This window comes from Typopeltis vanoorti, chromosome 5, assembly GCF_054136105.1.
Source record: "Typopeltis vanoorti isolate ZY-2024b chromosome 5, IOZ_Tvanoo_1.0, whole genome shotgun sequence".
Taxonomy (NCBI): domain Eukaryota; kingdom Metazoa; phylum Arthropoda; class Arachnida; order Uropygi; family Thelyphonidae; genus Typopeltis; species Typopeltis vanoorti.
Genome location: NC_143553.1, coordinates 48,347,353 through 48,370,090, shown reverse-complemented (window position 1 = coordinate 48,370,090; position 22,738 = coordinate 48,347,353). Strand labels below are relative to the sequence as shown.

The 22,738-nt window shown below is 35.5% G+C and overlaps 1 protein-coding gene across 3 annotated transcripts in view; it reads right to left on the bottom strand.

The window, feature by feature from the left end:
- Positions 1-22,738, bottom strand: part of LOC150106375 (erythroid differentiation-related factor 1) — a 381,623-nt gene that overhangs the window by 224,397 nt on the left and 134,488 nt on the right. For 2 of the 3 annotated variants that reach the window (XM_090393102.1, XM_090393104.1), the window contains exons 1-5: positions 16,696-16,924; positions 11,698-11,927; positions 9,508-9,571; positions 5,011-5,136; positions 2,553-2,615 (exon numbers count right to left, since the gene is read on the bottom strand). In XM_090393102.1, coding sequence (XP_090249228.1) covers positions 2,553-2,615; positions 5,011-5,136; positions 9,508-9,571; positions 11,698-11,927; positions 16,696-16,854 — 642 coding nt within the window. In that variant the 5' untranslated portion in view covers positions 16,855-16,924. Of the gene's footprint in view, positions 1-2,552; positions 2,616-5,010; positions 5,137-9,507; positions 9,572-11,697; positions 11,928-16,695; positions 16,925-22,738 lie in introns of those variants that run through there. The other variant, XM_090393103.1, reaches the window with a different exon arrangement.

Below are 22,738 nucleotides of genomic sequence, written 5' to 3'. Positions count from 1 at the left end.
TTTTTTTTCTGTATATATTATATATTAATATATATATATATTTTTTAAAAGAAATTTGCACTACCAAGAGTACTAAAACTGTGATAACAAAATTCACATATCTCACAAATGATGAACCACTTCAGTGTGTGTGCATGCACCTACACTGACATTGCAAGAAGACATCATTCTGGGATATCTCTATTATGATAAAAAAATTCACTATTCAAAGATATTTCCAAAGCTGTTTAGATAATATAGAGTTCACTCTACATAATAATGGTAATAAATAACGAGTCTTTGACTTTAGGAGGTATTTGCAGAATAGTAATGAAATTCACAAGTGGCATACTATTTCAAGGAAGTACTTAATTCTTGTAGATATCATATACCAAACCAACTCTTACAATCCATTCAAGAAATATATACAAGAAATAAAATAGCAGTTAAATTAGAACACATCTCAGAATGGAAAGATACATCAAGAGGAGTACGACAAGGATGTACCCTCTCACCTCTTCCTTTCAATATATATATATATATATATATAAATAAAATTATAACAATTTCGAAACAGTATAAACCATTTGGTATACAAATAATCCCACAAATGTAGATAGATACACTACTATTTGCAGTTGATCAAATAGTATTAGCTACATCAGAAGATGATTTACAAAGATCATTAAATGATATCTCAAAACAATATAATATGACAATATCTAAAGAAAAAACAAAAATAATGGCATTCAAAGGAGAAAACCTAATAAGAAGTAAATTAGTGATAGATAATAAAATATTAGAACAAGTAAATACTTTAGGATACTTGGGATGAGATTTATCAGCATCCCTAGTACAAAAACACACTAGAATCAGACTATATAATGTCTTGTCAAAACCAACTCTACTAAATGGAAGTGAAATATGGACCATAAAAGGGAAAGATTAAAAACCAATTGAAACAGCAGAAATTAAGTTTCTCAGAAAAACAGCTAAATATATCAAGTAGGACCATAAAAAAAATGAAGAAATTTTACAATCCCTGAATATAAAACCAATTAATTACTACATAAGACAGTATAAACAAAAATGGATAGAGCATTTAAATCGAATGGACAACAGCAGACTACCAAAAATATTATACAGATATAAAATAAGTGGAAAAAGAAGAACCGAAAGACCATGAAAGAGATGGCATGAGACCGGAGCACCACCTGGCCTAAAATTCATGTTAGGAAGAAGAAGATATCTTATATATAAGTTAGACATAGCTGATAATTTTTTAGGAAATAACAATGTAAACTAGATTATTAATTATAAAAACTTTAATAACTATCTATATTTTGTCAATGTTACATCGCCAAAATATAGGTAGTTTTTAAGGGATCACATGGTCTGCACAGTTAGCCAATGATATGTGTTTGCTTTACCTGGGACACTCCTTCCCCAGGCATATGGTTGCGAAGCGACCATATGCCTGGGGAAGGAGTGTCCCAGGTTCAATTCCCATCGAAGACGTGAGGAACTTGAGGATCTTCCTCAGGCATAGCCAAGTTAGCTGGTCTTGGGTGCAGGCAGTAGGGCTTTTTCCACCAGTTTATCTGGCGTTTTTCATCCCGCAAGCAGGCAAACCAGCCCGTGAACATATGCTTCTACAGCCAAAAATATATCCCCTCCCCAGTGGCAGACCAGGAGACAGGTCGGTTGGGAGTGGTGAGTGGTACTAACAAGAAGTCGCATCTAAGTACACGTGGACCCTGCATAGGAAGCGGGAATAACTCGTAGTGAAAGAAGATTGGAGGGATCAGATCTTTAAGGATCACAAAATAATGATATGTGCATGCAGGCACTCACACTAAGCAAATGAGGCTGAAGAAAATTTAGTCCACTAGGTGGCACCATTCAAGACTCTAGAACTGACTTCTGTTGCCTTTCTTCAGCCTCATTTGCTTATTGTGAGTGCATGCAAACACATATCATTGTTTTGTGATCCCTGAAGATGGCAATGTAACATTGCCAAAATATAGATAATTATTAAAGTTTTTATAATTAATAATCTAGTTTACATTTTCGCTAGCTGCACAATCTGTGTATCAAATCCATGAAAAACTTCAAAATATTTTGCGCTAACTTTTGAGTGGGAGGTATGAGTGCTTATTCATAATAGTGAGTTATGTGTGAGGTATATGTTACTACCAAGACCAGTTTCGACCTTTAACCTTTGCATTATACACACCTAAGAAGTAAGTGCTGTGCATTATGGGATACAGAGAAATGAAATTAATTACTTTCTATATACAAGTAGCCCACATGTGAAGATATTTCACATAACAAACTTTTATTTGTACCTTTGACTAATATTAGGAAGAAATCAATAATACAATTTTCCAAAGTATAATACACTGATACAAAAATGTTAGTGAAAAGATCCAAAGGAAGACTGTCTTCCTTAAAGATAAATTATGAAATGGTGATGTTATATATGTAAATACACAAGCAGAGAGTGTGAGAAATAACACAAACTTTTTATGCAATTCTAAAAGCAATATATATAAATAAACAGAATTATTTACCTTTTCTTGAAGGGACTGAAGTATATGTTCAAAATAAAACTTTCGTAGCCATTCCCACTGTTTCTGTATTAAAAAAAAAATTAACTTAGAAAAACACAGCTTGTTTTAAAATTATTACAATTATTATTATTGCACAGGCACCTCCATGGAATCCCAAGCCTCATCATGGGAGATCCAAACTATCAACACAATATCTATCATACCTCTCCTTGAAACCATTAACAGACAAAGCACTCAAAACTGACTCCAACGATCCACTTCATTAAAGCAAAAAATCTATTCCTCACACCCTTGCTAGCCATGCTCTTACTCAATTTCTAGGAATGACCTCGTTCTTCCTCGTCTAGCCAAGTACTGAAATAATTCCTTTATATTAATCCTATAAAATCCTTTAAATAACTTAAATGTTTCTAATCATACCATCCCCCTTTTTTTTTTTCATATCAACCAACTTTTGCAACCACAAACCCTCAAATTTATCCTCATAGGGAGCATTCTACAGACCACTCACCATGTTGGTCACTTGCCTCTGGATCTTCTCCACAACTTCCTCACCCCAAGAAACCCAAGTGACCAGATTTGAGCACAGTAATTCAGATATGGTCATATCAAAGCTTTATAAAGAGGAATGATAACTACCTTATCTCTGTTTGTTAGTGTGTTTTTCAATAACTAAGTAATCCTGTAAGTTACCCTGGCTACTTTAGATGCCCTCTAAACTTCAACTCTCTATCTACTACTGCTGCTAATATTCCCAAATCCCTGGCTTTATTTCCTGGAGTACAATTTCCTCAATGTTGTACACAGACTGTAATTTTTGTATCCCAAAATGCATAACAAATACAGTCAACTCTCATTGCAGCAAACACATAGGAACCAAAAAATTATGCTATACTGGATAACTTTGCTTCACTGCATTTTATTTTTTAGTTCATAAAAGGGGTAAGAGTTTGGCCACAACTTTTTGTGCTTGTTACAGCAAGCTCATTGGTGGTGTCTGCTATGAGAGTGAAGTGTTTCTGCTGATTTTTGTACTTTTTAAGAGACTGCATCTTACCCAATGAAATTTAGGAACTTAGATGAAGACAACTTTATGAATTATTTTCAATGCAGTATCCAAATGAAGGTGTTTCTGAAGTTTAAAAGAACGAAAATGGGAATGAAATGGATGTGCAACCTTATTGAGCAAGAGATATTTTTAAAAAAATGATGCGGAAGGAATATCATGGTATAAGGATGAGAGGAGTTTGGAAACATATACAGTGCAGACCAGAAAAGTTACAAGCACTGAATGGAAAACAAAGATGGAGTAAAAGAAGTTTGCAGCACAGGTTAAAGACAGCCCAAAAGGACATCATTATGATGCAAGTAAAAAGAATGAAAGTGGAAGAATAACTTTACTGAACTGCATCACAAGCAGATGCAATTACTCACTTACTTTGCTAAGATCTATCAAGCTAGTTTTATGCAACATGAAGCACAGTGCTACTAACTACATTGGAAGAAGAAGAAGAAATAAAAGTACATGAAACTAAATGCTTTATAGCTATTGCATAATCTGGATAAGAATTTATCAATAGGGACAAATCAGATTCATCCAAGGCAGGTGGCATCCCCTGATTAGGCGCTTTAGACAGTTTAATGTAGCTGACTTGCCATTCTCCTGCTGCATCCCTCTAGGGGTATTTTATGTCTGTAGATCTGTGTGTTCATGGGGCCAGCTGGCCTGTTCTGAGGGATGAATAATCTAAGTTTCTAAGAGGGGAAAAAACCCGATACCTCCATATAAGTTAACTCACCATTTCACGGAAAAGGCCTCACATCGTTCCTCACATCGTATATGGGATTAAAACCAGGTTTTTTCAACCAAAGGGCTTGTCTACAACAACTAGGTTTCTTGGGAATGTGACAGTGGAGGCAAGGATTCCAAGGTGAGTGACCAAAATGTGTCTGCCTTGTGGAGTGCTCCCTATTAGGATAGACTGAAGGCTTGTGAGTTACAAAGTCTAGCTGATAGGTTTCCATAAGAGGGGATATGGCAAACATATCTTACTAAAGGTGTTTTACAGAGTAGATGCTAAAGAAATCTTTATATGACTGAACAAAAGAGAACAAGGATAATTCTAGGTGATTACATAATATCATAGTTAGCAAGGATATAAGGACTACATTTTTTTGCTTGGAGAGCAGTAAATAAATGGAATGGATTTGCAGAGGTTGTGAATGCTTTGTCAGGGATTGTCAAAGGAGAAGTACAGTAGCATCATATCAATAATGCTTAGTGTGGACTTCACATGATGCACTGTCAGACTTCATGGTGATGTCCATTAAGTAATAATAATCTTCTAATTACAAGATAATATGGTGACTTTAATAATTTCAAAGTAAAAAATATATTCACATGAAGTGCTATCAAAGTTTATTTTGGGTTACAGATTCTTTCAAACAATGTACTTACTTGAGATGCTCTAAGCAAATGACTATGAACATCAAACTGATCTAATAGTAGAGTCTTTCCTATTCTGTGCACCATCATACTTATCTGAGAATTACTGTATGGGACTTTGAGAAGTTTCTTGATATTCTAAGAAAAATTAAATAAAATTACCATTATTATCAATAACTAAGATGTTTTCATATTACTCATAGCTCAATGTTTCATTTTCATATTCATGTTTCATATTATTCTTAGCATTTACAATCAACAGCTAAAAAGGATTCACATTGGTCACTTTTGTAATAAGTAGTGATACATTTTGAGAGGGACTACTATTTAATATTTAATGAAATAACCAACCTTTGGAGATTCAGTGGCAAGCCCTTGATCGATTCAGCCAGAGAGGCACATGATGAGGTTGTCTGCAAGGATAGAAAACTCAGAACTCCATGGTGGACACAGGAAGTTAAAGAGGCAGTGAAGGAAAAGAAGAAAGCATATCAAACGTTCTTGGCAAATAATTCAGCTTGTGCTCTTAGAGAATACAGAGACAAATGTAAGAAAGCTAAACACTGTATAAAACTAGCTAAACACAAGTCATGGGCAGACTTTGGTAAGAACATAGAAAATAATTTTCAGGAAGGTGGCAAGATATTCTGGAGGCTGTTCAAAAAACTCAGAAATGTAGGAAGGAGTGCTGCAAAAAGAATTAGAGATGGTAAAGGTGACATGAAAAACAGAGAAAAAGATATCTGGAGTAACTATTTAAAAAAATTGATATATGAAACAAGCATGATAAGCACAGTGGTAAAAAACACTCAACAGGCATGCAATCAGGAATATATATCCACACTTGACGTAGAAAAAGCCATCAAAAGCTAAAATGTGGAAAGGCAGATGGAGTAGATGATATTTGATCAGAAATTCTCAAATATGGAAGTATAAAAGTCTTGCACTAGCTGCATTGCATAGCTCAAAAGGCCTGGACAAAGGGACATATTCCAGATGATTGGAGTAGAGCTTCTCTCATAGTACCCATATATAAAAAGGGAATAAAACTGAATGTCAGAATTACAGAAGTATTTCCCTACTGAGTGTTCCTGGTAAGGTTTATGCAAGTATACTTTAGAAACGGTTGAGAAGGATTGTGGAAGGGAAGCTTGGTAAAGAACAAGCTGGATTCAGGCCAAATAAGCTATCAGGATCAGATTTTCACTTTACAACAAATAGTTGAGGAATCATGGAAATATAACAAAGATCTGTACAGGATATCACAGTATTACATGAAAAATTTAGATCATTACTAACTTCCTATCTACATATTTTTTTTTCTACAAATCAGTCTGTTACCTGTCAAGACTCCAATATTATTAGATCTTATATTTCTGTCTTCTAAGGTACTTTTTACTGTATCAATCCATCTATATCTTGGTCTTCCTCTGGGTCTTTTTCCTGCCAACCTGGCAGTGAACACTTGTTTCCTAATCTTTCCTCTCCCAATCTGTTTAAGTGATCATACCACCTCAGATTAGCTCTGCTAACACATTCCTGGATGCTGTCAATGTCAAGTTCTTTCCTAATATCCATACTGTTTTTAATATGATATTACCATTGATGCCATCTGTTCACACCCCTAATCTTTCTCAGGACTCTCATATCTGTGGTCTCTAGTCTTTGGTCAAATATTTTGCTTCTGACCCAGCTCTCAAATCCATAAGTTAAAATTGGATACAGCTAATTTAGTGTTTTGGCTCACACTAATGTGTTAGCCAAAACACAAAGATCTCTACTTTAGTTTTTAGACCTGCAAAAGGTATATGACAAGGTGCCAAGAGAAAAGCTATTCGAAATGCTACAGTTATGTCGTGTCAATGGGGCATTATATCAAGTTGTGAGTCAGCAGTTAGAATTGAAGCAAGTATAGGAAGATGGTTTGATGTTAAGCAGTACTTAGTCTTTATTTGAGTTGTGAGTCAACAGTTAGAATTGAAGTACAGGAAGATGGGTTTGATGTTAAATCTGGTGTCAGCAAGGATATTCATTATCTATATTGATCACATTATGAAGGAAAGCGGTATTAAACCTGATATCAAATCTGAAAATGTTAATCTCAGCTCTTTAGTTTATGCAGATGATATTATACTTTTAAGTAAATCCAGTACAAGTCTGCAAGATTCCCTAACTAAATTGAATAACTGTTGTAGTAGATATGGTATGAAGGTCAGCAATAACAAGACAAAGACAATGAAAATAGGCAGAAGCATTGAAAATATGATTTTCAAACTGCTTTGTGAATGGAGAACCTATAGAACAAGTAAAACATTTCAGCTACTTAGGTACGATTTTTAGTGAAGATGGTAAATTAAATATGGAAATAGACAACACAATCAACAAAGCTGGTATGGTAGGAAGTCAACTGAATAAATTTATATGGAATAAAAGAGAAATTAGTCAAAACACTAAATTGGCTATAAACAAGACAGTATTAAAACCAATTTTAACTTATGGATCTGAGAGTCATGAGAAAGATTAGGGGTGTGAATAGATGGCATTAATGGCAATAGCATATTAAAAACGAGGATATTAGAAAAGAACTTGACATTGTCAGCATCCAGGAATGTGTTAGCAGAGATAATCTCAGGTGGTATGGTCACTTAATGGGAGAAGAAAGATTAGCAAAACAAATGTTCCCTGCTAGGATGGCAGGAAAAAGACCCAGAGGAAGACGAAGATGTAGATGGATTGATACAGTAAAAAGTTCCTCAGAAGACAAAAAAATAAGATCTGGTTGGAGTCTTGACAGGAACAGATTGATTTGGAGGAAAATTGCAGATAGGAAGTTTGTAATAATGTAAGTTTGTCATGTAGTACTATCATAATATCCTGTATACCCCTTAATGGTATGTCAGGAATTTGATGATATGAATCTTTTATTGAATTTGCTAGATTATTTTCTTTTTTTGAGGCATTGTTGAGATAATGTGGTAGATCCCTTTTTGTATTGAGTTATATTTTACATCATATTTAAAGTTTAATCTAGCCTAGAGAATAATCTAATATTCTGAAGGAAAAAGTTATTACTCTATTAATGAAGAACTCCTTCTCTTTTAAGTAAAACTGCAGAGCATCAAGATGAATGTTGACTCCATGAAGATCTAATGATAATGATGCTATATAATAAAATACAAAAGAATTAATTTTGGCTGACCTAGCACCAATGAAAGAGATCTTCGTATACACGATGTTGATTCTAAGATTTTTTTACCATTATCCAACAAGTAGTTTTCTTCTTTATGTTTCAGGATGCTATGATATTTTATATAATCTGAAATTGGAGCCTAACATGAATGAGGGTGCATTTATCTTTTTTTATTACCTATAAAGGAATTGAATATTATAATTTATGTTTCTTTCTACTTACATAAATTCCGCCTATCTACATTTTGCACTTATCAAAGTGCAAAATGTAGATATTGCTGATATCTTATATATCTAATATCACAGTGGACTCTCACTACAATACACTCATTGTAACAATGTTAGACATATTTTAAATTCCTATGGCCAAATGAATAACTTTTTAATTGAATAATTTTTCTTATGTGCATGCCACATGGGATCCCAGTCAAGGGTGTATCAGAATCTTCTAGTGCAGAACACAAATCAGCACAAAAACATTCAGAACCGAGGCTCACAACATAGGTTTTCATGGTAGGACCGGAATACGTAAGCCCCACATTACCTGAAACAAGATGTCTTCAGTGGTGCAAAGAGTGTGTACAGTGGGATGTGGAAGCTTGGAAAACCGTGTTATGGAGCGAAGATTTTGCGAACAGATCTTCAAGGTTTGATTTTATCCTTAATATTTGCATATTTGAGTATACAGTTTGCCTCTGAAAGATGTTCAACTATGAATTTTTTTTAAAAAAAATTTTTAATAAAACTTACACGTATTACAGTATGTATTTAATTTTATCCTGCTGAATACTAAATAGTGATCACTTGGTATTTCAAATCTGTATACGCTTGTGCCCTCAACTAGCATGAAGATATCAGCATCAACAATAAGATATTTAAAAAGATTTTTCGTATTTCTTGTTGGAATATGGTATTAATAATGACCTAGTCCATGTCCTGAACAAAAATCAAGTAGGTGCTTACCATTATTATTAGCTTTGCTGTTTTCTCCGAATTTTTACATATATTTCTATATATCTGATATCGATTTCCTGCTTTGCTGTTTAGATCTCCAATACGGATACCAACTTTTCCTTTTTTCCATACATACATATCACACACATGGAGATCTAGATGTTATCTTTCATAACATTTAGATCTTCCTTCCAAGAAAGAGGACAGAACAGGACTAGATATTTTAAGACAAAAAAAAAAGTTGCAAATTCATGTTTTCTTGGTATGAATGAATAGAAGAAAAAAAATTGATTCTTAATATAAAGGATTTTTTTTTCATTATTTTGCTTTTAATTATTTTGTATTAAAAAAAACTATATTAGTTACCTCAGCATCAGAAATAACATCCACTTCTCCAACACAGTCAGTAAAATTGTTAGCCATCTGAAAGCTAAAATAAATAAATGAATATATCTGAAGATTTAAAGAAAGTCTTAATTCTATGACAACCTTATATGTATTCTAATACTCAAATATTCAACTGTTCCAATGATGATTATTAAGTATAAAGATTAAATAACATGATCTAAGTTTATTTACTTATTCTTTATGTAGAGGAATTATTATTTTTAAATCACTCCTACACATAGGCGACTGTAAGGCCTATAGGAAATGCCATGTGTGGGCTAGGACTGCATACTTTTTGAAAACCCATGGCTTGGATGTAGGATGGGAATAATGAACAGAGAGGGGGAATGAAATCCTTCATTTCAACATGGATGACTTCTTATTAAGATCACAGCAAATGTCTAGAGAATGGAACCTACAGTCTGACCATAGATAGGAAGAGTAAGTCTCTGAGATCTTCCTCCATGCCATTGTTGTAGTGTCAAAGTACGAGGATTATGAATGGCTTAGAGAGGATGTTCCACGAGATGAAACTTGGATGAGATTATTCAGACTATTCAGGGCCTTTTATTTTTGAGAGAACTGAGGTGAGAGTAATGGACCAATAACCTGAATGTCCAACTTTTGAATAAGCAGCTGAATATAAGCTTGCTTCCATGCTATCAGGAAGATACATGAGTATGACAGATTGTAAAGACAATATGTCATACTCTTCTGTCATTGACAGATTGGCATAATCTGTCATTGACAGAGTGGTGTTATTCTGGATAACAACTCCAGTGTATTGTCACTATTTTGCCTCATTTGCAAGATGAAAAACCAGTTTCCAGGAGAGAAAACTTTACCACCATATAAAGTAAGCTAACTCACATTTAGTTTAAAAGTCTATAGATTCTTTGCATCCCAAATGGTTTGAATCCAGTAAGAAATGGAATGAAATCACCCACCACCACCACCACCACCAAATCTTGCTGTGATGAGAAGGAATGTGCAGTGATTATTTATACATAAGATGAATTAGAAATCTGATACTATGAGATAAGGCTTATCTTTTGGTGATAATATGATGTTACCTTGAAGTAAAAGAATGAAATGGCAGAAATTTCTGCCCAACAGCACCGGCAAGTTTGAGAATTTGAAAATTTACCTCCTGCTCAACTGCTGTTTGAGCAGAAGGTAAATTTTCTGAAATGGTATTTTAAACTATGATGTGAATTTGATTTTTTACTCACTCTTCTTCACAGATGCTTCAAGTTGAATGTCCACTGAGTATAAAGCTGAGGTTTTTGACTCAAGCTTCTTGAGATGTCAAATCAAAGCTTGAAAGTGGTTGGGGGATGAAGGCCTTCAGTCCAGGAATGATTATTCCAATTATTTATTCAGAGTAGGTGTTTGGAATATGGAATATGATATAAACCTAAAAACTGCAAAATATTTAAAAATAACAGGTGTAATTAACTCTATATTTAGTCCTATTGTATGGAAGTGAAATCTGGACAATAACACAAAAAGACAAACAAAGAATAATAATAGCTGAAATGAAGTTTATGACAAAAACTGCAAAGTATGCTCTATTCAATCATAAAAGAAATAAAGAAATTATGAAACAATTAAACCAGGAATCAGTAACAGAAAAAAATTAAAAAAATATAAACATAAATGGATGGAATGCGTTGAAAGAATGAAAACAGAAAAATTACCAAGACAAGCCTTAAATTACAAACCATTAGGAAAAAGAAAACCAGGACGTCCTCTTATGAGATTCAACGATGACCTCTTATTCAACTAAATAGGCCTAAATCCTTAACAATCATGATGATGAGGTGTTTGGAATATGAGAGTGAAAACAGTAATAAGACCTTGAAAGGAAGTGTAGTACCACTGCTGAGTCAAAGGACACAAGATTGAGAATGGCTTGGTGAGGGATGTTTCACAGAAAAATGAAATGTGAATGAGATCATGGTCTGAATTAACATAAAGACAGATGACATTTATATCTGAAAGGAGGATTGGTTAAACAATGAAGTCTAGGGTGTTGAATGGTGAGACGATGATATCCTGTTAATAAATGATGATAATACACTCTGAGTATCATAAACAAACAAAAGAATTTTAAATAAAACTGATTTAATGTCATTAATATATATTTACAATAAGAATTATACTCACCTGGAAAAGATAGTGGAATTAGACCTAGGATATGTAAAGTGTCCTAATCCTCCTTGTAAATTGGTTATACTTCTTAGCCAGTTTGCTGGTGGCTCATTGAGATTGGTGTTGCTACTTAATTTTAAATAATGAGCTGGCGTTTCCACTGCAGCATACTTCACTACTGCTGAAGACTTAATATCTGTTGTTGCCAGTTCCATCACTGATACTCTCTTATCCTCACCAGGATCCTAATTGGAGATTTTAATTCTACAATATAACTTAAATATGTACCATCTGGCATTTAATAAAAACACGACATCAGCATAACATTCAGAAATTGACATATTTATATTGATCATCACTTATAGTAACCCTTTTATTTACAGGTGCATTATCAAATTTGCTAATTACAGTAAGGAGCTAGAAAAGTTCCTTAAATGTTCAAATGAGAATTAAAGGGAACATTAAATATGAATCAATTTTCAGATATTTTGGCTCAAGAAATTCAACTAAATTATTAGGAATTAAATGGGTTCAGTGATTAAGATGGCTCCATGGCATTAATCAGCATCATATCCATTTGACTTCCAGCAATATATCAGAACTCCATCAGATCACTATATCTGCACACTACTTCACATTTAATGGTCAATATACAAATGTTTTATTGGCTTCACTACATATTGAGCTGCATCTCTTCAGCTTGCTACTGCTACCTGGCCCATTTAGAACGCACACACAGACAATGCAATATCTTACTAATAATAATATTATGAGCGATACGCAGATGATATCCTTGATTTCATCCATGGCATTAATCAGCATCATCATATCCATTTGACTTCAAGCAATATATCAGAATTCCATCAGATCACTATATCTGCACACTATTTCACATTTAATGGTCAATATACAAAAATGTTTTATTGGCTTCGCTACATATAGAGCTGCATTTCTTCAGTTTGCTACTGCTACCTGGCCCATTTAGAACACACGCACACAATGCAATATCTTACTAATAATAATATTATGAGTGATATGCAGATGATATCCTTGATTTAGATACTGAAGCAACTATAAACAAACTAAATAATATCCTCCAGTCATTCTAATAGAGACCTTAAATTATCCTTGGAAAAGTGAAACTATGTCACAAACTTCAACTTTTACCACCACTCATCAAAACCAATCATTAAAATTCAGTATTTTCTATAAATCAAAAACAGAGATAATCATCTATGTTTCAGTTCATACCACCTTAAATGTAAAAAAAATATGTAATCTACATGAAGTTCCACAATATGCGTGTATGGATATTATTATCAAGGCTCCAGAAATACCACTTAAATCTTCTGTGCATGTTGTTGAAAAAAAAAACTTTCTCAAAACTGATAAAGCAATTATTATATTTGTGATATTATCAAATGGTTAGTCATATGCAATTTATATGCTCTGCTTCATGGAAAAATCTGTATGAACAAAAACAGCATTCTATAAATATTAGGTGCTCATATCAGTTCCTCTATCTGCCAGACTGGTTGGAAGACGTGGCTAGTATATCCATTCTCCAGCCAAAAGGCTGCAGGTAGGGTAGGGTAGGGTAGGTTATGATTGTCTGTGAAAATACTAGTGGCGGTGGGTGGTAGATGGTGTTGGTGTAGTTGCGGTTTGTTGTAGTTGGTGGATTGAGTGGCAGAGTTGTGGAGTGGATGCCCTCCTTCGATGAGTCTTTGGACCCCCTGGAGGTGTCACATAATAATAATCTGTAATACCTCTAACATGAGTTTTGAATTCCTCTTGAAATAATAAATTTTTGAAATTAGTACATATGTATAATGTACATTAATTTATATTACGCCATACACATGCAGTGATTAGTTATTAAATTTGTTCTAAGTATAAACCTAAGTACATACAGGTCATATTTCAAAGACAAATTAACTTAGTTTAATGCTCTTCAATAAAAGGTTCTCACTTTTAAATGTTTTGAAAAAGTTTTTTTGTTTTTATTTGATAAACCCTTCTAAAAAAAAAGGTTGTAAACCTTTGAAGCATTAGTTAGTACTGTGTTAAGTGAGGGTTTGCCACCCTGTCACTTTGGACCTAAAATAAGCAGAATGGTAGTTTAGCAATGGGCAATGAAATTCATTTCCCAACTAAAGATATTTACAAACATCCATGCCTGCTGTGAGATTCAAACCCACATTCTACTGGTTGGAGAAGGAATAGTCTATCCATTCAGCCTAACCAGATTAGCTATTAAATCATTAAATGCCAACCTGGTTGGCTGAGTGGTTAGCGTATCTGCTCTCCAGCCAAAAACTGTAAGTTCGAATCCCACTGTGGGCATGGATGTTTGTGACTGTCTTGAAGATAATAGTGGTGGCAGGCAGTAGATGGCGTTGGTGTGTAGATGATGTGGTTCACTGTAGTTGGTGAATTAAGTGGTGGAGACGGAGAGTTGTAGAATAGGTGCCAGCCGTAGTAATAATAATCAATCATTTCCATACTTGGTGGCATGTCCACTCCCAAATTTATCATGACAAAATTATGAGAAACAGATTTTTATGTCAATTCCCATCCACAAAAAACAATCTGTAGTATATTGAGTACTTCAGTCCTCTTATCAAGTAGGGTTGTAGTCACATAATGAGTGATAAAATTTATCTACAACCTAAAGACATCCATAAACAATGCTACAGGGGAATTTGAACACAGACTCTCAGTTGGAGGTGGAAGAGACGTATGCACTTGGTTAAAATAATCAACAACATACTTTTACAGTACATTGGCTATTACTTTTCTCAATTTATAGTAAGAGAAGTAAATAGTTATATCACGGTTACAAAATAAGTGAAATCTTGCCTACAACTCCATTTTAATCTCTTTAACATAACAACTGTGCAATGACTCAGGTCTCTGATGTTTCAATTTCACATGCTTTCTGGCTGATTTTGTCTATCAAGTCACATACCAAAATAACATGATTTTAATTAGAAATTTCATATCTAAAATTTCTCTCTGCTACTTCTAATTATACCTTATCACTGAATTTCAATTGCAGGTTAAATTACAATAAAGCACATTAATAAATTATATAAAGCAACATATATAAAAGAAATTAATATATCTTTTATACAGAAACATGCATTCCTAAATGAAAGCCTTATTAAGTTTCATTTCGTACAGAACTCTTCCGATATAAATTCACAACAGTTAATTCCTGGAGTTATTAGCCAAAAGACAATGGAGGGAGATGGCAAACCTTATTGAAGTCAACACTCATCACAAGATGGGTGTTCCTTAGCTGACATATCTGCAATATTGAACATTACTCATTTGCACTCTTAACATATTGTAGCACTGAGTGGAAACTTGCTATAAAAAAGGGATAGCCTGTTATTTTATCCCCTCTTGCTTTCCATTCTATACATCTCTCTTTCATTAATCTTGGAAAATCCCCTCACATACTCTTCTGGCTATTCACTAAACTGCAATTTACATTTCCTTAACCTCTTTCCATAACCAACTTCCCAAAGTCCTGATGGTGAATCACTAGACTAACTTCAGAAATTCCACATTATAATGGAAAACGGATGACCAAGTATGCACAGTAGTCTATAGGTTATGACTAATTTCTTGTACAATGGTACAACTGACTTTTACCTCTATTTGTCAATATGCTTGTTATCACAGCAGTGTGTGTTATGCAGTATTCACAACACTTGCTATGTGCGCTCTGAATTTCAGGATGCTGTCAACTATCACTCTGAATTCCATCCACCTCCTAAAGTAAACTACAATCACATTTATTCATTCAAGCTAAAAAAAAGTATTTATATTTTCTAACTTTACTCCTTATAACTCTTGCCAACATGCCATCACTAGCAGAAAAATGAACATGTCTTGTAATCCCACATGAAATATCATTAGCAAATAAGTTAAGCACTAGGATTACCTTCCCATTATGGACATCCCCCATTAATAACTCTTATCATTCAATGTCATTAATTCATTTCCATCCTCATCTCTCTCCCATCCAGTTATGCATTAATCTATCAAAGTGTCTTCAATTAAGTCTAAGAATATCACCATATAGAGGCGTCCCTTATCCATTTGTCTCCTTATAATAAAATGCTGGTATGCATACAGCACCATTAGGTTACAGATCTTAAGAACTCTCATGTGGAGCTGATAATGCTCCACATGAGATATTGTAGCTTGTATCTTATATATATATATCACTGATAAAGTAGCTTACCATTCATCATTCCATGTGAACTTACACAAATCTTGTCCACAAACCCAACCTTGTATTCTATTTCTAGTCAATCCCTCCAATACACCTGCAGTTATATGGATTGGCCTATAATTAGATAACTTATGTGCGGTACTGTGCTTTCTTTTCACTTCCTGTGGACCTCCCCTATTGCAAGACCCTTATTAAGAACCAAGTCAAGGGAACAGGCAACTTTTTGTCCATTTTCCAAATATGCATGGCAATATCCATTTCTATACCTTATTAACATCTAGCAGAGTAAACACTCCAGGCACTTCTAGCTTCATGTCTAGTATCTCTCTAGAATTTGCCTTCCTTCTATCATAGTTGTGGTGAAATGGATTTTGCATACCTGAAGAATTTTGTGATTTTGACTGGTATGTCTGCATACTGTTGTTAAAGTAAATATATGCTGCCACTGCTAACAATCACATATAAAACATTATTATATGATTATACACATTTTTTTTCTACTAGAAAATGTCAGAATTTTCCTTTTCTGATTGCACACAGTAAATGCCATACACCTATTCATAAGATAAGTAATTTCAACAAACATTAATTAGGCACCTACAGGCACAGCTACCATCTTCAAAGAACTCTCATTGAAAAAAATTCTCTATATAGATGACATTCTCATTCCTGAACAAATATTCTAACAAAATCCAACAAGATTAACGCATACCACTGGTTAAGTCTTGGTGTATCACAAGATTTATTTAATCCCATATACTTACTGAAGTTAAGTTTATTTTATCCTCTTTTTCCTCATTTTCGCAATCTGTGAGATTTTCTTTTAACTCGGGTGTAGCAGAAGTTTCAGTATAGTGATTCAACTCGACATTACATTTAGTCCTTGGATCATGTAGGACTGTAGATCTGCTATTACTTTCCATCTATGTATTTCTGAGGATCATTCTACAATAAAATGTACATTTAAAGATTTTGTGGATTTCCAGCTGAAGCTAGATACCATATTTCTAGTAACTAACGTGCTCAGAAACACATCCACTAACGAATGGGAGTTTAGTGCCACCTAGTTAACAAGCTGAAACATCATACAGTATTCATAGAGGAACAAAAACCGATGATGAAAGTCAGAGACTGTTTAAATAATAAAATAAAACAAATTAAAAATCTTCTAACGCCTTCTGTTCTCAAAGGGAATTGGTGGGGGTCCTTTATCCTAACCACTAAATTTTTGAAGATCGTTGAAGTCGGTTTCTAAACTTGAGCCATGACTGATACTGAAGTCAAGCTATCAATGATTGAAGAATTTCAGGGAACATATTACGAAAGACATGTCCTATCACGCACGCACGCGCACACACACGCACGCGCGCACGCACGCACACACACACACACACACACACACACACACACACACACACACACACACACACACACACACACACACACACACACACACACACACACACACACACACACACACACACACACACACACACACACACACACACACACACACACATTCAGCTAACACCTTTTTTTATTCCCTTATAGGGAGTAGGAAAGACCACTTTAGTCCTAACATTTTGGAGACTGAGTGTGCAATTCAATATCCACTAGAAGCCAATCAGAAGAAAGATAACTGGCCAAGACCATCATTAATTATAAGCGGCATTCAATGAAATCACGACTGTGTCATCATCTTGTAGTCCCTTACCCTAACACAATATTTCATTGTTTGTAAAAGTGCGGATTTTTCGGTAATTTTTCTGGAGTTTACGGGATGAAAAACCGAATTCCTGGTACTAAACAAGCATGCTGTGCTGGAGATCTAGAAGCTCGGGAAGCTGGTCGAAGAAAGGCTTTAAAAAAGTTGGATGGCCTACACTAAAGAAGAGAACGCCACTTCCACTGAGATACACAGGTGACATACAATGGCACTCATGCTGGGGTTGGTTTTAAAGATAGTGCTTAGATCTGGGAAACAAAACAATAATTAGACCATGGACAAATATATACTCGTACAGTGCTTCCTCCGATAAGAGGCACCTTTGTTCAAAGTTATATTTCAGGGTCCCCATTAAATACAATTTTCAAATTAAAATAAAATTAATTCAAAGAAAATTTTATTTTTTTAGTATATGAATACGCTAATTGTGGAGCCTGTGTAGCTCAGTGGATGTGGCGTTTGCACACCACCGCGCTAGGCCGCACGAAGGAAGTCTTGGTTTCGAGTCTAGTCGGCGACTAGAGGAAATTTTTCTAAGCCTTTTTTCGACCGGTTCCCGAGTTAGTCGATCTCTGGCACGGGCAAGCAGGTTTTTCCTCCCGGAAACTCGGGTTTTTCGTCCTGTAAACTCAAGAAAATCGACCGTAGAACCCACATTATTTCAGACATTAAATATATTGTGTTAGGGTTAGAGACCACGAGATGGCGGCACATTTGAGCCGTCTCTCTTCACTGTGTACCGCTTAATTAGTGATAGCCTTGGGCCATCTGTCTCTGATTGGGTACCAGTGGAGATTGAATTGCCCACTCAGTCTCCAAAAGTTAGATAGGGCTAAATGGCCTCGCCTACTCCCGTATATACGGGAATAAAAAGGCGTTAGCTGATTTTTTTTTTTTTTTAATTGTGGAGCATTATCAGCTCCACATGAGAGTTCTTAAGATTTGTAACCTGATGGTGCTGTATGCATACCAGCATTTTATTATAAGGAGACAAATGGATAAGGGACGCCTATATATGGTGATATTCTTAGACTTAATTGAAGACACTTTGATAGATTAATGCATTTTTATAGCATTCTGTTTATTTTAAGTTATGCACTCTATGTAGTAAAGTTTTACTCCATGAATAAGAGCATTGTATAAAAACTTACTCTTGTTTATCATCTTGAAATGGCGCTCCTCCCTTTTCGGGCGCCTTTGTGCAGGGCACTACCAGCACAGTCGCACGGGACAGCCCTGTGTATGGCTTCCAACTTTGATCTGCATCGAACCGAAGTCAGGGATAACGTGTTGTTTTCACCTGGGTGACTGTTGAGGTTATAAGATCAGTGCTTTGTGTATAGGATGATATATGTCAGATAGTGAGATATTTAGTTTCTATGGACTGATTCTGTTTTTTTTTTTTAAATATGATTACCATTTTTTTCAGGGTTTATACATATCTATGACGTTTTCAGTTAGCTAGTTAGTGATCAGACTGATGTCGTGTTGCTTATTTATGAAGCTATATTGGCATTGTTGTGAATGGATAATATGGTAGTGTCTTCTGGGTATTGGAAGACATTACTTTTTAGGGAAAGATGATGACTAATAACAGAATGGGACATAGAACAGCTCTTTTTGATGCTCCCTAGGTTACCAGTAGCTATTTGCTGTGCGTTGATCCTATATGTGTGATGTGCTTTACCGATGTGCTTTGAACCGCTGGAGAACACACCCTCCAATTTCTATATGTGTGTTAGTTTGTTCAACAAGATTTTGTGTGTTAGTGTGTCAAACGCTTTTGTTAAGTCAATGAAAACAACTAGTACTACATCCTCTGTCCAAAAAGAAACCGAACTTTTCGAAAATAGAAGACACTAGTGGCGCCACCTTTGCATCTTTTTTTTGCTGTCGAAAGCAGCAACCTTCATTAGTGTGGTGTCAACTGTTTATGGCATTTGTTTTATTAGAAGCCGAGTTATAATGACAAAAGTGACAGTGTGTTTTGACGAACAGTTGGAAAATGAGTTTCAAACAGAGTGCTGCGATTGACTTTTGTGTTTAACGTGGTAAACGTTTTACCGAAACGCATCAAACTTCAAAAAGCATACGGCGATGAAGGCTTATCCCGAGTTTACGAGTGGTTTAAGCGATTGCAAAGTGGCCGTGAGACGCTGGAGGACGACGAAAACCTGGGATGTCCAAAAACTGTACTGAGCGAAGTTAACAGCCAAAATTGCATGATTTCATAAAAGAAAACAACGGTAGTTGTCGCACTGATATGATCGTTGGCTTGTCGAGAGCTCCTGAAAAGATCAGCAGTATTTTGTGTTATCATTGGCAATTTTACTAGAATTTTACGTAGCATTGTTTGCTTTTCGTTTCTTAGTGTGTCTGTGCGATTTGTGTGTGTTTTCTGTGTTATTTTCATTATTATTTTTAGGAAAACATAGTGTCCATATGGCACCGATTAAAAAAAATGGCGGCCAGGTCGCCATGTTTGTTTAAGAGTTTTGATATGCAATGTGCTGTCTGTGAGATGTATGCTTTGTGAAGAGCGGTTGGAGTCTGGTTAGATGGTGATAGTGGAGTTAATATGTGCAGAAAGCTTAAGGAGAATGAGGATCTAAAGCGTGTTTCAGGTGGCGAGAGTGATATCGTTAAAAAGAAAGTCAGAATATAGAATAGTGATGTGATAAGGAATTGCGAGGTAGTACCAGATAGTGGTGAGAGCATCGTTGAAAGTGTAAATGAAGGTAGAAATACAGAACGAATGGATGATTTAAATGATAATGAAAATGGTGAGATAGATGCAAGTAGTGAAATCGCAGAGTTGAGCGGAGCGATACACAGAGCAAAGCGGCAACTGGAGCATATGGAAAAATGTGTACCGAACGTACCGACTAATAAACGGCGAAAGTCTGATATGAAAAATAAGAGAATATTCGTAAACGTAAATAAAATGAAGGAGCGAGTGCTGTACGGAGATTCGTTATTAAAAGGTGTGATAGTTAAGAGTTTGACGTAATCGTACCAACTGTTTGCGAACATAAAGGACGTCAATGAATCTATTCGAGTGCAAAAACAGAGGGTGAAAGAAATGATAGTCGTGGCAAGAACAAATGATTTGAAAGAAGACAAAATGGAAATGATAGAGGATGTGAGGGAATTATTTGAGGTAGCAAAAGAGAAGACTGAGAGAGTTAGGTTGCTGAGTATTTTACCGCAGTATGACAGTGAAGTCTTTAGAAGGAGGGCCATAATTGCCAAGGACATTTGTTTTATTTGAAGCCGAGTTATAGTGCCAAGAGTGACAATGTGTTTTGACGAACGGTCGGTCGTCACGATTTTCATGCCTTACGCGACGAATTATCACTATCATTCACTTCAAACCTTCGAGATAAAACTCACCATTGACCATTTGACCAGGCGGAACGAATTCTTTGCGAATAATGCCCTTGGAATCATAGAAACAAATCAGCATTTTCTTTACTTTTGACTTCTCCAAGCGACTTTTTTTTTCGGATGCCCCTCTTCTGGTGGTTTCCACTCATCACTCTTGCGCTTTGTTTCGGGCTCACACAAAACACCATTCGTCACCAGTAACGATCATTTCAAGGAAGTTTGAGTCCTTACGAACGGTTTTAATGAGGTCCTTGCAGTGTTCAATTCGATACATTTTTTGGTTGTCGGTCAACTTGGGGAACAAATCGTGAATTCAATTTACGAAGACCCAAACTCTCAGTCAAAATGTTGTGCACAGTTAATTTTGGAATTCCGAATTCATCTTCAATCAATCTCACGGAAAATTTTGTTTTTTTTTATGATTATAACGGGCAACTCCAGGGAGTCCTTAGACTCATTGAGGAAAGTCCCAAATCATGTTCATCGCATCTATTCGACATTCATACAGTATCTATCATACCTCGCCTTAAACTCATTCACTGTCACAGCATCCACCACAGATTCTGGCAGCCCATTCTAATCATTCACCAATCTAAAAGTAAAGAACCCAGCTCTAACACCCTTACTAACCACACTCTTGCCCAGCTTCCATGGATGTCCCCTTCTCCTTCCACAACCAGCCCTGTTCTCAAAAATATCTTCTGAATTAATTTTATAGAAACCCTTCAGTAATTCGAATATCTCAATCATATCTCCACTCCTCCGCCTATCAACCAATTTTTGCAACCCACAAATTCTCAACCTGTTCTCATAAGGATCATTCCACAGACCTGCTATCATCTTGGTAACACACCTCTGGATCTTCTCAACCTCCTTCCCATCAAGAATAAACCTAGGTGACCAAATCTGGGCACAGTAGTCGAGATGGGGTCTTATCAAGGCTCGATACAGAGGAACAATAACCTGCTTGTCTCTGCTTGTCAGCGTATTCTTCAACAACCAAGTGATTTGATGAGCTGATTTGGCTACTTTTGCAATATTCCCCCTAAACTTTAACTCCTTATCCACCAACACTCCTAAATCTCATGCCTCATCAATTTCCTGGAGTACAGTTCCATCAATGTAGTAAACTGCTGCTAATCGTTTAACCCCAAAATGTATAACCTTACATTTTGCCACGGTAAATGGACATTCATTCTCCTTAGCCCAATCTATCCAAATCATCCTGCAAGATTTTGACATCATCATTCACTATTGCCCTACCCAACTTTGCATCATCCAGAAACAAATTAACTGTTCCTCTCAGATCCTTTCCTATATCATTAATTAACAAATTAAACAGCAGTGGTCCAAGAACAGATCCGTGTGGCACACCACTAGTCACGGACCGTCTTGTGGACTCTACTTCTGAATAAACCACTCTCTGATATCTCTCCGTCAACCACCCGCCTATCCATCTCACCAACCCTATATCCATCCCCATATGCTGTAATTTACTGATTAGAATTCCATGTGGTATCCTGTCAAAGGCCTTAGCAAGGTCCAGTAGAATCACTGTAAACCCGTTCCCTTTACCTAGTTCAGCCGTCGCTGTGTTATAATACCTGAGCAAATTACTAAGGCACGACCTACCCTTCAAAAAACCATGCTGTCCACAATACAGTATCCCATTTTCATCTATCCAATCTTGTATT